Here is a 16,113-nt window from a genome sequence, read left to right on the forward strand (position 1 = left end):
ACGCCTATCTCTCTTGAATTATTTTGACACATAGTGTTTTCTACGAGTAAACCTGCATTCTACCTTTATAGTACAAAACCAAGAGTACATTCCTGAGAAATCTAAAGGGACTCTAGGTTCACAGTTAGCAACTGGTAGGACAGCCCTGTCTCACCTAAGAGGAAAGAAGCACTGTAGCTGCAGTACTATTCCTCCCCAGCTTAACCAGACCTACACAGCCAAATGTTCTGATTTTATTTGTACTCTTCTGTCTACAGTAGAGGTTTAAAAGGGTTTATTTTCCCTTCTAATTCTCTTCCCGCCCAGAAATCACACTATGCAAAATGATCAAAAACAGAAAAAAAAGAAAATCCAGAAACAGCAGGGCCCATGCCAACAGAAGTGGTCCTCCCCCACTCCACCGCTTCACTGAGTCACTAAGGGTGGCAGGAGCAGCTGGCAACACTTCTGTGTCAAGGAATGCAAAGACATTCTTTAGTTCTGATAACGGAAGTTTTGATTTTCAAAGCCCCAGATTTCTACAATGCATTGTAATTACTATTACTGACCTGGCAAATAGTGCCAATAGTAGACACATTGTACCATAAACATGCATGTGATTTAACTTACTGACCCAAAATGAAAAGAGCTATGAAGTATACAGAAAGGAGTGAAAAAAAGGTGAGGGACTGCATGAGTCCTGCCAACCATTTCTTTACATACTTGGTACTAAGCAAAGCAGGACTCGTGAAGACCCTCACCGTGAGTTTTTGGCTGTACAAGTGGGAAAACAGAAATATTTATGAATGAGTCTGACCATCTGCACCAAATGGCCTAGCATATTCACTTTGCCTCATACCAACAAACCAGACTCTAAAGTGAGGCAGTATGGAGCAGATTCACATAGCATTCATGCCAGTTTTACCAGAGTGACAGCACTCGCAAGAAGAGTAAAATGGATAGCTGGGGCTGGTTTTTGTTTCAGTCATCACAGCTCAATCTATCCTCAGACATATCAAGGGTCATGACTGTCAACTTTGGGTTTTGGATGTCCATATTAGAATATACAGTTTTCATAAACTACTGAGCTCTTGTCATTGGACAAATATCTTTAAAATGTTTCAATCTCAGTACACAAAATCACTAGTCGTTTCTTAATATCACACTTCTGACTTTTCTTCCTCCAGAAAAAGAAGATAATACCCACATCTTGTGTGGATGTTCTAAGGAACGATATGAGTTATCTGAGTTATTCAAGAAAGGAAAGAGATTCTTTTTATATGCTCTGAACAAAAATGTTGCACTTGGTAACCCAAATATAGCCCCGATTTCTGTTGCTTTCACACAGGTGAGGGAAAAAAATAAAGTTTTAAGGCATGCTTAACCATTTCCAAGTTTAGGATCATTTAAATTTGTCAATTTAACATACAATCTGAATTACTACCTGGAAATAAATTATCCACCTCTGACTCATCCTCTTTTTTTCTTGCTGGTGGGAGATTAAGATCATATGTCAACTAAGATTTTACTACCATCATCAGATAACAGCAGCTGATGCACAATAAGAATAGACAGAAACCTGTTATGGCTGCAAATATCGAAGCTCTGTGAGATTCATGGAGGTAGCATATGTCACCTTATTAAATCTGTAGCAACTGAGGTGGAAGTAACAGAAGGTATCTCTCTCCAGAGCTGGACGAGATGTGAAGAGAAATCGTTCTGTAAGAAAATCTCTTTCCTGTCTGAAAATATCTGTAGCAGGATGTTAGAGATGGCTTTTCCTAGAAATAAGATTTAAAAAACAAACCTAAAACCCAACGGCTGCCAAAACAGGACGAAATACAGAATTTCTTCTCAGAAAGAAATAGTTTTGTGGAAAATTAATACGTTCAGTTGCTTCCTCCAAGGGAAATAGGAAGATGAGAAGATTTAAAAACTCATGCCACTTTTCTCACTTTCTCCCAAAGTAGCGAATCAAGGGACAAAGGACAGATGGTGTTAGGTATTTGCAGCTCAAAGAGGACATGAAGTGCTCTATGGGAGGGACCCATGGAAAAGGTGCAAAAAAACCCAAGCACACAGCTGCAAGTCTCTCTCTGCCTTGTGTATACAACTTGCTGTCCCAGCCAGTCTTCCCCTTATGTTTATAGAAGTGGCTTATGCCTCTAATTTTAGCAAATAAAAAAGACAGAGGATAATTTGAGATGGATAACCTCTCTGAAGTAATATAGACATCTGGGGCTAGCTTAGTTTTGGATTCCTGATTGGGTCAGAAGGAAGGCTCAAACAGTTAAGAACCAGGGGAGGAAGTAGGTTTGCTATGCCTTTAAACTCAATAAGGAAAAAATACATGGTAGGAATACAAACAAATGTCCTGGATTTTCTTCCAACATTGCATGAGAAAGGACATCAGCTGCAAATTTCAGGGAATTATTTAAAACAGGATTACATGAATCTATTATGGAGGTAAAAGGGAGCAGATATGAAAATCCCAACTAAATTTTTAAACATAGTTATAGGCAAGCTAGATGTTGAAAGTGAGGAGAGTCAGTTTCAGTCATTATACACTATTGTGTGTCAGAATATGGATGATATGTTCTTAGTTCTAATGCCATCAGTGTGGTTTATCCTTGGCTCTTAGACTAATATTTGAAAATGCAACGTTCCCTTAGAATTATAGCAAACCTCTCTCTTTGTTGAACTGGTAAGAGTCAGAAAAAAAAACTCAAATCTATCCTACAGGAATATCTTGACAGAATTGTTTCCCAACAAGGAACAGAAAATGAACTTTTTCCTTCAATGTCAAAGTAATGATTACTTGCATCATGACAAACAACAATTGTCTGTGACAGCAATTACTGACATCATGTGATGACTTCATTATAAAGCTGATCATTAGTAAATAGCTCACAGGTATATTCAGGAAATGAAACTGAAAATTAGATAATGAATGCAAATCATATTTTTCTGCTTAAATTATATTTTCTCTGTAAATATCTGGTTTCATGAGCAGGCTAATTTATTAGGTATTTTAGTGACCTTCTGAAAATCAATGCATTGAACCAAAAGATGCTTACCAAGGGACTGAAAAAGTGAAAACTTTTAAGGAGTCTTTAAAAATATTTGTCTTTAATAAAACACAGTGTACTTTTTTAATCTAAGTGCATCTAATTTCAAACCATTCCAGGCTTTGAAAGTCTCTGCTGTACACAGAATTTGATAACAAACTCTGTACTATTTTTGGGCCAGAAACATTAGTTATCTTGTGCCCCTGTGTGGCCAACCTAGACAACAAATTCACTTTCACATAGCTGTAACAAAGTACCAATGTGTTGTGGGAGAAACCAGATTTAGGTAAATCCACTGCTTTCCATTCTCAGAGGAAAGCTGTTAACATATTCTGCAATGGTAAAATTGGACTGATACTGCTGTGTACAGTTCGTATCAATTTTAGTCGCAACGGATACTCACCGTTATGCAGTGATGTGTTAATCTGAACGTTGCCCAAAGCAACTGTGACTTTGCAAAGCATGCTGCTACAAATAGAGCATCTGACAGCACAGTATTTGCACACTAAACTCTAAATGAAGAATGGCAATCAGAAAACCCAGCTTATCTGGTAACTAAATGCTTTGAAGACATGTAAAAACTTTATTTATTTCATCATCTTTAGTCATTTGAATGAAAAGTATATCACTGAAATTCATCAGAAAAAAATTTAGACAGCAAAAGAACCTGAAGCTCCTTTAGACACTGCTTCAGAATTTGGATGTAATGTAAGCCTTAGTATGTTTTCAGAAAAGGGCTCATGATTTCTTTTCCATACTTTCTTTCCCAGAAACTTGAAGAATTTATTCCACAAGCTAGCTATTTGCCAAATGGTAAGAATGCAAAACAATTCTTGTCACCTCCTGACATGAGGTAATTCTAATCCTTTTTCAATAAAAAGTAACCTATTACACAGGAAATAACATTACAGTCCCCAACATAGGTGACACACGGTTTTGAGGTAAAGTGATAGCTCTTACTGCTTCAACTGGATGGAGTGGATAATGTCAGACAGAGATGTGCAGGACCAGGAGGAAGCTCCAGAAAGCAGCTATCAGTTTACGCTCCCAGCATCATCTTACAGCAAAGCATTGCCATGTAGCTGGCAAAGGAGAACTGAATTGCCAATATAACTCATGAGGAGCTTAATATCATTTGTGTGCTCTCACATCAGCTACTGCAACACAAAATATATGCAAATAAAAATCCAACTCATGTAAGGTTTCTATGGAAAATTATAAAAACCAGTTTAATATATTCTCCTATTAATGTCTGGTAAAATATAAGAAAGCAAAGGCTGAGATAACTGGCTTTCCTGCAACAAAATTACAAAACGTCTAAACTTCTAGAAGAATTGAAGAATTCAAAGAACACAATGTGAAAATTAATACGAATCTATTTTCAGTTACAGTTATATGCATACTATCTACTTCCCTATCACTGTTTTATATTGCATTTTCTGCTACACTATTAGCATGCATTAACCTGTTTTCTTCACATTAGTTAATCATCCTATGCTTAATGTCAGCCCTTATCTTTCTGGAATCTGACTTTTACTTTTTAGATGTAAAACCAGAAAGAAAACCTTAAAAAGAAAAAGGGTCATATCTTTTTAGTCTGAAAAATATTTAACTTCGAAGTCTGAAGATACAAACCATGCTATACTTCGTCAAATCAGAATCTTTTATATGCTAGAGGTATTTTTGTTTTCCTTATCACAGTTCTGAAACATTAACTCTTACTGCATGAACTATTAGTTTTTAGCTAGAGCATTACATTAACCATGCAAAGCTTTAACTGGAAAAGCTACCTAAAACAGACGCTAGGATTGATTTAATTACAAAAAAAATTTTTTTTTTTTTTAAATCAGTAAGACAACAGAAAGGACTAGTCTCTGAAATAAATGGCAGAAAGATTTTTTAGTGACTATTCAATAGATGGCTTCCTCAAAGCCCTTTCATCAAGATAAAATTTAAAATACTGGTACTTATTCAGAAGATGGAATTTTTCTGACTAAATAACCTTAAATAACTTTCAACTAACTTTAACTTCAGAAGACAGCATACATGACTTAGCCTCTCATAATTACTGCTGCATATTGTTAAAAAACTACACGATGTTCTATAGAGGCCGAAATTGGTACCTAGAAAATGACATTACTTCTTATAAATAGACAAATATTCTCACCCTAAGTAAGGCAGCCCATACTAGGTAGGAGTCTAGGTTTCCTCATAGTGCTTTCTTGTTTGCCAGCCTTCCAGAATATATATAATTCTAAACCTCAGGCACAGTAAATGGAATAAAATAATTCTCAGATGCCTTGTGATGTGAAGCTGATACCATAGACATAAGTATCCAGCTTTTGCAAGAGATTTACAAATAAAAAAAAACAACTAAAAGCATCATGCATATGTATATTAAAAAAAAATCCTAACAGAAAGCATGCATTTTGATCTGTAAAAACAGATCCAGAGATTCAGAACTTGGTTTGTACCTGATAAGAATAGTTGCTAAGGGCTGTGTCGGTTGCTGCAGGCCTGAAACTATGCACTTGGAAACAGGCACTCTTTTACAATCACAGTTGATAATACATAAATTATTGCTCCTTTTTGTAGAGGTTCAAAGATTTCACAATACTCCAAAGGGATGTGAGAAAAAAAAATCTCATGGACTACAGATTCTTATGTGTCTAAAAACCTCTTAATTTATTAAAGTGATGACGATTACCAAAGCTACCTCCATAATTTTGCATGCTTAATTAGAAATCCATACCCAAGATATCAAAACTTGAAAAGAGTAACATTAAATAAATATTAAAATATTTATAAAAGAAACACCAGCAGTAAGGGAGGGAATCCTTACAGCAATATTCTGGGAAATAAAATGGTAAGAGTTTTCTAAGTATTGAGTGCAAATATTGCTCTATTTAAGGAATAATAGCCATTTTTCAAGGGATTTCACTCTCAGATACAGAGAAAAGTGCTAGACATAGTCTCTGCAATACAACTTCCACCCTTTTTCCAGAATGTTTCCATCAGCGCACAATCTTTATAAAAACTACAGGATTCATTTTCTCCCTGATCTGCACTCACACTCTTTTAGATAAAATTCTTCATAGTTTTTACTGTTAATATTTTATAGCAGTATGAAAAAGTTCTAAACATCAGTATTATAGTATGTTTACTGAATAATGCCACAAAAGGGAGCCATTATTAATGCAGTTTACCCCCTCAAAAATATTCTAAATAATCAATTTAATAACCAACTCACATCAATAAGCAACAACTTCTTCCTATCATTTCTAATTCCCACAAAACAACAGCTATTTATGAAAGGACAGCCTACAGAGCTGACTGACCTGCTGCAAAGCATCCACACTGATCAGCTACAATTTGGGCAGTTAAAAAGATTATTAAAAAGCATCACACACACAATCTAAGTCTTCTAAAAATGAGAAGCTGCTTCCTGCCTATTTTGCAAAAGGTATGCAAGAGTACTAATTTACAGCTCCCACTAAATTAGGTACAGTTAAACAGACACATCTTAGAGCATTTAATCCTTTCACTGCCACATCCACAGAGAAATCATTTTCTCAGACAAATTTGTTTATGAATATTTAATATGCTTTAAGGATTACAGTTAATAATGCTAGCTTCTAATAGTAGCTAATGTATTTGAAAGATAAATAACCATCTTAAATATTTTATTCAATCTTTGCTGCCTTTATTTCTGCAGATTGAGTTCTCATGTAACCCTTACATAAAACATAAAAGCACCAACAGAAGAGACTCGCTGCTACCATAAAAATACTAATATCTGAGTGCAATTATAAAAGTACCCCACTGAAAAACATGCAAATAGATTACTATCAGCATAGAAAAGGTAAGGCAAAATGTTGCATTTCTACTCACCTAGTGTTGTTCAATGTTTGTCCAAAAAGATCATTTTGTAAAATATTTGGAGGGGATGAAAAAACCCCATGAAAATGAGATAAAACAGAATTGCAGACCTGGCGCAGTGTCTCAAATTGCATTTTCTCTCTTTCCTTCCTTTCTATTTTTCTTCACCACCTGTCTTAAAAGTCATCTATTTTGAACACACCATCAAATGCAAACATGCCAATCAAGTTCCATATTTCTCCTGGTCTCTGTAAAAACTGTGCTTAAATGAGCAGGGGCTGATAGTTAATTGTACAGTCATTATTCTTCTAATTCAGTCGTAGAAGATTTAGTTCCCGTGCGGCTTTCTCCTGACTGTAGCAAGAATTCTAAACAGCAGTAAGCTTTTTGGGCATTCCCAGCTAAAGTGTGAAGCTGAGCTGCTTTCATGTACTCTACTCATATTTCTCCAAGCCTATTAAAAACACGCAGTGAATAGATGCTGTCGTCAGGAGTTTCAGCACATCTGGCTGCCAGCAATAAAATCTCAGAAGTAAAAAAATGAGGACAAGGCATCCTCACACTGTTACTACTGTCTAAAAGGAGGAGGATTTCTGCATCTCCCCTCCTCCTTCCCTCCCCTGGAAAAATGACTAATACCGGTGGCTGTGTATGTAGGGTTTTTTTTTTTTTCTTAATGTAAAGGCAGCTCTACAGGACAGAAAGACACTCTCAAAATATTCTGCATATAATAAACAACGTGAAGCACTGAGACTGTAACAATAGACCTTGTGTCTCACATCTGAAAAGCTATACTGTACCTCACATGAGATAACAGGTTTTCTCAGTGCCAACATTTAAATGTAGCATCAATTCATGACTGAAGCAAACAGCATACAATCCATACATAACTAATCTGTCAGGTACTGTACATACAGCATCAAGGCAACAATTTATCATGCAAACCTGAACAATTACTAAAAGGAATGGCTGCATTATATATGCACATTTCAAAATAGGAAGCCTTCAGCACCTTTTAAAAGTTCATTGCACAGAATCAGCCATGATGGAACCAAGTAAAATCAAGCTTTTATTTCAATGCTCCGTACCTGTCCACTTCCAGCAAAAGCCACTGTCTTAGAAGCCTACGCCTCCAGTACACATACAGTACAGGAAGTCAAAGACCAAGTAGAATTGGTCACCTAATGGAACACACTGAGTTTCTGCAGCATAATATGCATGGCAAATACCATTAAACGTAAAGAAAATAAATACCCCTGACTAAAAAACATATTTTTCCTCTTTTAATGCTTGAGCCAGAGGATGACATCATATAACATTACAGAACATACTCTATCATTGTCAAACTGAAAAATATCAATTAAAAGGATTTTCCTTAGAATATCTCATTTCCTACCCACAGTTTTTAACATCTTAGCACTAATTACAAAATCTCCAAATAAGCCAACATAAAATGAAGAACATTATTAAAGCTCTTCCATTGAAAGTGATTTTAATCCCAGAAGATATGGGAATAAGCAAGCTTCCAGCTAATTAAAGTGTTGTATGGATGTGCAAAGAAAGCAGTACCAATCCAGGTTTCTTTGGCCGGAAGGATGGCAGCTACAACTCAGAACAAAATTTTCCCCTTTAAAAGAGATGTAAAGACTCCCCACCAACACCCATGTTATGTATTTCCAAAAATATAATGGAGAAAATATGAGCTAATAAAACTGTTCCCAGAACTTATGTGGGAACGTACAAAGTACTGCACAAAATAGTTTTTAATACCTGTTTTATGCCTACAGCATATTGTGCATTACAGACATACTTGTATTTGAGGAATGCATTACAATTTGTGGTTAAAAGTACCAGGCTACATGTATGGCAAAACCTAGCTGTTGAGATCCTGGATTAGGAGCTAATGAGTATTTATGGCTATCTTGCTATAATAAAATGAAAACTTAGTACTTGGCAACCACCTTGCTTACATTACAGAGATTTCATGTTTGTAACATACAAAAATTTGCCTTTACATTCATTAAATCAAAAGACAACATTTTTTAATCTGCTGCGAGAAAAAGAATTATCCTGTTACAAATAATTCAAGTTATTCAAATAATTATTAGTCTGTTATGCACCACTAAACAGTTCAGAGACAATGTTAACCATGGAATAGGTACAAGACTAATATTTTATCACATATTTCAAGTGTATCACCATTTTGTTGTGTGCCTTATGAATGGTCATCATAGCCAAAATGCTTTTGAAGTTGCAATCAAGGTCTGGACATTTGATACCTTTCTATGCCTTCATTTTCAGATATTTAAAATCAAAGTTCTAAAACTGCTGACAAAATGGATATTTCTATTTTTTTTCATTTAATTCTGGAGTAAGGAATTGAGAGTACTCTGCAGATATGCATGCAAGTAAAACTGTTAATAAGGAAAAGACAAAAATAAAACTCACTTGGAGTATTGTGTGCAGTTCTGGTGTCCTCAACATAAAAAGGACATGGAACTGTTGGAACAAGTCCAGAGAAGGGGCAAGAGGATGATCAGGGGCCTAGAGCAGCTCCCGTATGAAGATAGGCTGAGAAAGTTGGGGCGGTTCAGCCTGGAGAAGAGAAGGCTGCATGGAGACCTTGCAGCAGCCTTCCAGTATCTGAAGGGATGCTGGGGATGGACTATTCATTAAGGACTGTAGTGACAGGACAAGGGGTAATGGGTTAAAACTTAAACAGGGGAAGTTTAAATTAGATATAAGGAAGAAGTTCTTTACTGTGAGGGTGGTGAGGCACTGGAATGGGTTGCCCAGGGAAGCTGTGAATGCTCCATCCCTGGCAGTGTTCAAGGCCAGGTTGGACAAAGCCTTGGGTGACATGGTTTAGTGTGAGGTGTCCCTGCCCATGGCAGGGGGGTTGGAACTTGATGATCTTTAGGTCCTTTCCAACCCTAAATATTCTATGATTCTATTCTAAAAGGGTACTTTCAAAAGCAAATACTCCATAGTTGTTACAGCAGAAAATTCACCTGCAATGATACTGGGGTTGTGTAAATACACTGGATATCTGTAATTTTCATAAAGATTGAACTTACTGTTAGAAACATGGGGGGCGTTATAAGAAACAAAGAAATGGTACAGGAAAAGAAACAGGATTTCCTTTCTTTCCTGGCCCTTCTACAGCTGTACCAAGAGACCCTTTAGTCAATAAACAATTCCTCACCATATTTACTATGTTGCCTACATTATTGCATTGACGCCATAATACAGACCTACTAATATTAAGCCCGGTTCTTAGTTCCTTCCACATTTTCCAAAACATAATGTTTTGAGCTACAAAAGTCAAGAAAACAGAGGCCTAGAAAGAAGAGGCTGGAGGAGGTGGAACAAAGGAGCATGAGCAGAGCAGGCTGTATCAACTGATTTATCCATCCTTTCAGAACTAGAATACAACTGACAATCAAAAGTCTGTGGAACCACACATAGTATCATTTCCTGTACACTAATATGCATTGAGAACAGAACAGTACAGGGACTAGTTACCTTATGTCAACCCTGTTAGTGATCTTCAAATGTAAATGTGTCAGCATTTTTATGTTAAAAGATTTCTTGTGATGAGGGGCACAGTGATTTAGTATCAAATTTAAGATTTAGGAAATTATACCCTCAGCATTCCCAGATTAAAAACCTTATGTAAGAATCCTGGAAAACACAGGAGGGGTTTTTTTCTTAATTTCATATTTAACTTCCTTACACTTTAGATCTCATTTTCTCTTCTTCAGGTCTCTCACTCAACATATTCCAGTATTTGTATTAGAAGAAAAAGAGGTCCTATATGCAAAGGCTTCTTTTTTTACAAAGGATTCCATAGACATGAACCCAAATTGCACAGAATGAGAAAACCAAGTACAGATAGTCTTAGCAATTACTTGACATGGCTGACAGCCTACAATGAAAAGATAAGACTGAGAAAAGCATCACTGGATCCATTAAACCAGGGTATACTGAGCTCCACAGAGATACCTATTTCTCCAGCCAAGATGAATCTTAATAAAACCCCTGCAGCTACAAGTAGTTTGGAAAAAGTTTTTCAAGAAACCTCCCAAGTATGTATTGATAATTTTCAATTTCTATAAAACATTTTTATTTCAAGTAAAAGATCAAACTTCTCTGAATTTGATTCTAGGATTTAGAATGCTCTTAAGGTAAGCATATTATACAAAGGGAGTTGAAAATATTTACAAATATGTTATCTTAAACACTACTCAGGCATTGCTTCTTTACTACAGCCACACAGAAAAGACATTTCACATTAAGCTATAGCTTAAATAAGGTAAAGTCATGCAAGATCATTAAAACTTTACATTAAGGCTCATAAGGCAAATATCGTTCTGTGATAAAAGATACTATCAAGTATAATTTTGGATTCAATTCCATTCTAATTTGATGGATATTACGTAAGTATAGTCTGATGGTATTGTAGAAGAAACTAGTAGAGATGGATCACTTGAAGTTTGGGAGTAAGAGTGTACATTTTGAAACGACAGAAAGTAAAACCTCATTTTCATCTGGAAGCTAAATAAAATTATGTAATTGATAGCACATAAATATCTGTAATGCAGCTACCATTGCCCTCCAATATGCCCTTACCAACACACTTAGCTAAATATTTAGGATTTAAAAATTTTGGCTATTTAATTTTTCTCATTATGAAAAGAAAAAACATCTGAACAAACAGTTTTTAGACAGATAAGTTAACAACTTACAAAAGGTGGCCTCGCACACTGGATGGTGTTGTAACAGTTTATCAGACTACTCATTTTGGGTCAGATTAGCAAACTGATGCTCCAAGGTGGGACATGATTTTAAAGCTCTAACTTAGATTAAAGGATGGACATGTCACTTTGCTATTGCAAGTGAAATGCAACCAGACTTTCTTCTGGGGTGAAGCCCATAATCATTTGTGTTTCATCACATCAATGTTCAAAGGTTCAGCTTCACAACAGAAGTTTAGCAAGAATTACAGAAAAATCTACAACTGTAAATTTAATCACTTAAGAGTAACAGTGAAAGAAGCCAATATCCTGAATATCTAGGATAGGAAATAACAAAGAGAGGGATAGAGATAAAGCCCCAATCCCAGAAGGATAAAAGTACCTAAATCCAAGCTGCAGGGAAGCATCAGTCTCTGCCCAGGAATTGTAATAACCAAACCTCTCTTTCACCTGGCACCTGAGCAGTCATTCAAAACTTTTTTTTATTACAGGAAGTCTGGCAGTTGGAACAGTGTCTGGGAACATGGAAAACTGAGTCCCAGGTTTCTCTTATCGCATCCTCAAATATTCCCACTAAGTCCTCATCAACACCCTCTTGGTTATTCCAAAGGGAATATGTCTTTGCTGTTGAAGCTGTTCTCTCTCCTGTAAAATAATTAAATATTGAAAGAACTATGTAATTCACTGAGTTAAACATTTACTGAGAATGGAAAAGTGATACTGTTTTTATTCCCTGGTAGTCAAGACACAGATCTACAATGGAAGATACTGAAATTCCCGCTAAGAGACAGAACCTTATTACAGAAAATATCCACTAACAAAGCAGGGAAATGTAGAACAAAGTAAATTCATCTTCAATTTCACCCACCAAATACGTTTTCTTGTTTGCATTTTTATCTCAGTACATTCTACATTTCCCTGCTTCCTTATGTTCATTTTTGAGGCATTTTATCCCTATTCATATAATTCTTTCCAATGTCCTTCTTCATCTTTCTCCCATTTAGCCATTTACTAATAATCTATACTCTCCTTTTAGCCTAAGTTACAGATTTTAAATCAAGGATAGGAGACTTAGGAAACTGGACAGCCTATTTCTCTGTTTTTCTGTCCATATTACCATCTATCACCATGACTAATATGCTTGACGAGACTGGTTAATTTCATAGGGGCATATATACTGAAATAGTTAAGTTCCAGCAAGCTGTGTGAAAATCAGCATCATCAAAGGAGGAGAAAGACCCAGGATAGTGTGCAAACAGGAAGAGTGGGTAGAACTGAACTATTACCCACTGACTGTAGCAGTAGAAAGACAATCAGAATATGGCCAGTAAACAGACACATCATCGTTATCTTAAGTTTGAAAAAAATTATCATTAGCAACTGGAAAAGGTGCTTAAGAAAGCTTTATTGTGATCCTCCAAAGCATTACAGCGGAAATAGGATAGAAAAATAGGAGACAACATTATAGGCTGCATTGATTCTGGTGATCATGGAACCACCTTCCTCTGTTGTACTGAACTCCCTCATTCCCCAGTTTCTATTTGACTTACCTCTAATGCTATCCCATGTACAAAGGACTTAACCGAAGTTTATCTCCTGCTCCACCAGTAGTAACACCAAGTAATGAAATAATAATAATAATTTATCACTAAAACAAGCTTTACAAAAATAGTTCATTATCGCAAACCTTGTTAGTACATTACCTATTAAATACTTTTGGAAATAAAGCCTAAGTAAGCAGGTTCAGCTGCACTGACAGGTAGGTAGAGTTTTGAACCCCAACCCATTCTCTTACTTGCTGTGTTTTAGGGTACTACAACTTTGCTGTTCCAAAGTCTGTTGAGCTACCATTCCCTGTAGCAGCCACTGTTTCCCAGCCTAATTCCAGGGAAATCAGTGATAATGCTGCATGCCAACAGCCTCTGGATCAAGGCCCAAAAGCACAGTTCAGCACTACGCCCCTAGTGGGTTTCCAAATATTGGAACTGCTCTAGTGCCAATGGAAGAGGTCTGTGCACTGTTTCTCAGTCATGAACAGACCCAGCAAGTACCACAAAACTCCAAATAGTTAAGAGGATGCTTTGAATAATCTACTTACATTCAGGACAAAATACAAAAATAAGCTGTCAATTTACATTTTGCAACTTTACAGGAATCTGGATAGTCTCATCTCTGAAAATTCTCAGAACTAATGTCGTCAACACAGGAGGAAAAAAAAAGGCAAGCAAATGCCTATTTTTTGATGAAAGACAAAGTTAACCCTGACATGTTTAGATTCCTGTGAAAGTCAAGGATTACAGGCTACATAAGCCTAAAAAGCCGGATGGGAAAAAAGCTTTGGAGTTCCTAAGGAGCAAAGTGCCAACTGTCCTTAATAAGGTGGGCTGAAGTTCTGTGATGAGACCAAACAATTCATTTCCCTGTGACTGATCATCGTCTAAGTAAATGACAGAAAAAATCATAATGCACTAACAAGTACAGCTTTAAAAATTTTTGAAAGGTAGCAAGCAAATTAAACATGAGATTTTCCCTGCATATTTACTATCTTGGAAAGAATACATTTTCCAAATAAAATATTTGGGAGCTCAGATTTCATCTTATTTTGTCTAGTTATGGCTTAATTAAATTCTTAGCCTATGAAGGGAAAAATGAAAATGTGAAACTGAAATGCTAGATGTCTTGTTTATTATAGTTTGAGTGCTAAATAATCTACATTTTTTAAACCTCAGATGACACAATGATAGGTCTGATTTTGCTCCATATGCAGATACTAGGAAATGTGCCATATGTTCACTTGGGAAATCCTGCTGTTTGGCCTAATATGGACACAGTAAAAAACTGGCACTGGCCATACAAATCGCGCATATCAGGATGAGTATGACAGAGGGGAAAAAAAAACAAATAAATTGGACAAATGAATTGCAATTTAAAAACCTTTCATGATTAATGATGATTGGTAAGACTATAAAACAACAGTACTACGTCTTGAAATGAATCGGTAGCTGTGCCACAGAACCAGGTATACCTCCTAGTATAATCATTTTTAAACTATCTTTAACATGGATAACTTTGACTTATTGGTTAACGTCCTTAGCTCAATATAGATTTTGGCTCCTCAAACCTCTCCTTGGAATTCTCTTTAATACACTAGTTGAAAGGCAATATAGGAAATATTATTTAAATACGAAAAGGCATAGAATAATTGAAAATAATTACACAAAATGTTTAATTTTAATTATTTCTCTTATATCTGTCCTTCTCACCCTCACTATTGTGTGAATATTACACAATACATACAACTTGCATAGTGAAACAAAAAGCTTCTATCACTACAGCACACCACAAAAATAGAGAAAAAGGCACAAATTACATCTTAAGATTTAAAAATGTTCAATGGAATACAGTTGAGTTTGACGGGTTTTCCAGCACAAGTGAAATAAGGCAGTTGGATTTTCCTATTTTGATAATAATATTATATGCTATGTGACATGTTCGCAAAAACAAGTCTGAGTGCTAAGTTGTAAGTACATTGTTGCCCCGTCTGTTCCGCAGCAAAGCTCCAGTGCCTAGTTCCTGCCTCACTTGCCAAATCTGGGAACTTCTAAGTCTTCCTCTCTTAGGAATTCCATGCTTAAAAATGAAGATGTTATTGATCTTAGGCAAATTCAGAATTTGAATTTATATTGTCTGAACTATTGTCTGAAGTTATCAACAGTGACACCCAGATTCATTCTGCTTAAATATAGACATCTAAGGTGCGTATTTTAGAAGCCAAGCCATCTTTTTTCTTCCTGTATAATTGATAAAGAGAAGCATGTATAAAAAAACACTCATGTGACCAAAAATTGCATGAGTGCCCAAAAATAGGTTTAATGAAGTGCTCTTATGCATGGCTAAGTACCTTATTTAGGAGGTATGACTACAGCTCTGTAGTTGCGTATCTATTGCTTAGTCTGAGAACTTTCTCCAGTTCCTGGTTTGGTTGTGTTCTGATACCATGTCATAAAAAAAAAAAATAGCTATGCACATTCCCTCCCATTTTCCTACCCATACATTTTCGCACCCATGCATTTTCCCAGCATATAAGCCAGGCATCCACAGATCTGCATGTTTCATAGGAAAATCCCTATTGATGGTAGATCTTCTATATTAAAAAGGAAGCCCTAAAATCTAGGGATATGTAGTTTTTAACCCACGGCCCTAACCTAAAACGTAATTTATCTAAAAAGCTGCTGGGGCAGAATTTGCAATTGGCAAACATAAAACAATGCATTTGTCTAGTAAATGTAGAAATTACTTCTTCAACCTGCAAGACCCCGATTCTAGTTTGTCATAAATAATTCATAATTTTGTTTCATGTCTGCAGGACTGGTGGGCTTCCTACAGGAGAAATACATCTGTTTTTCTCTACAAAATAATGTCTGTAAATT

At 36.0% G+C, this 16,113-nt stretch overlaps 1 protein-coding gene across 49 annotated transcripts in view; it reads right to left on the reverse strand.

Annotated features, from left to right (window-relative positions):
- The window catches only part of RIMS2 (regulating synaptic membrane exocytosis 2), a 455,492-nt gene that overhangs the window by 316,610 nt on the left and 122,769 nt on the right, over nucleotides 1–16,113 (reverse strand). For 3 of the 49 annotated variants that reach the window (XM_057408259.1, XM_057408256.1, XM_057408261.1), the window contains exon 1: nucleotides 6,939–7,515. The exons of 39 other annotated variants lie outside the window; for them this stretch is intronic. In XM_057408259.1, coding sequence (XP_057264242.1) covers nucleotides 6,939–7,060 — 122 coding nt within the window. In that variant the 5' untranslated portion in view covers nucleotides 7,061–7,515. Of the gene's footprint in view, nucleotides 1–6,938; nucleotides 7,516–16,113 lie in introns of those variants that run through there. 7 more of the 49 variants (XM_057408272.1, XM_057408276.1, XM_057408273.1 and 4 more) reach the window with 3 other exon arrangements.

Source organism: Pezoporus wallicus, unplaced genomic scaffold (genome assembly GCF_028554395.1).
Source record: "Pezoporus wallicus isolate ANWC-B61680 ecotype Strahan unplaced genomic scaffold, APGP_CSIRO_Pwel_v1 contig_3815, whole genome shotgun sequence".
Lineage (NCBI taxonomy): Eukaryota > Metazoa > Chordata > Aves > Psittaciformes > Psittacidae > Pezoporus > Pezoporus wallicus.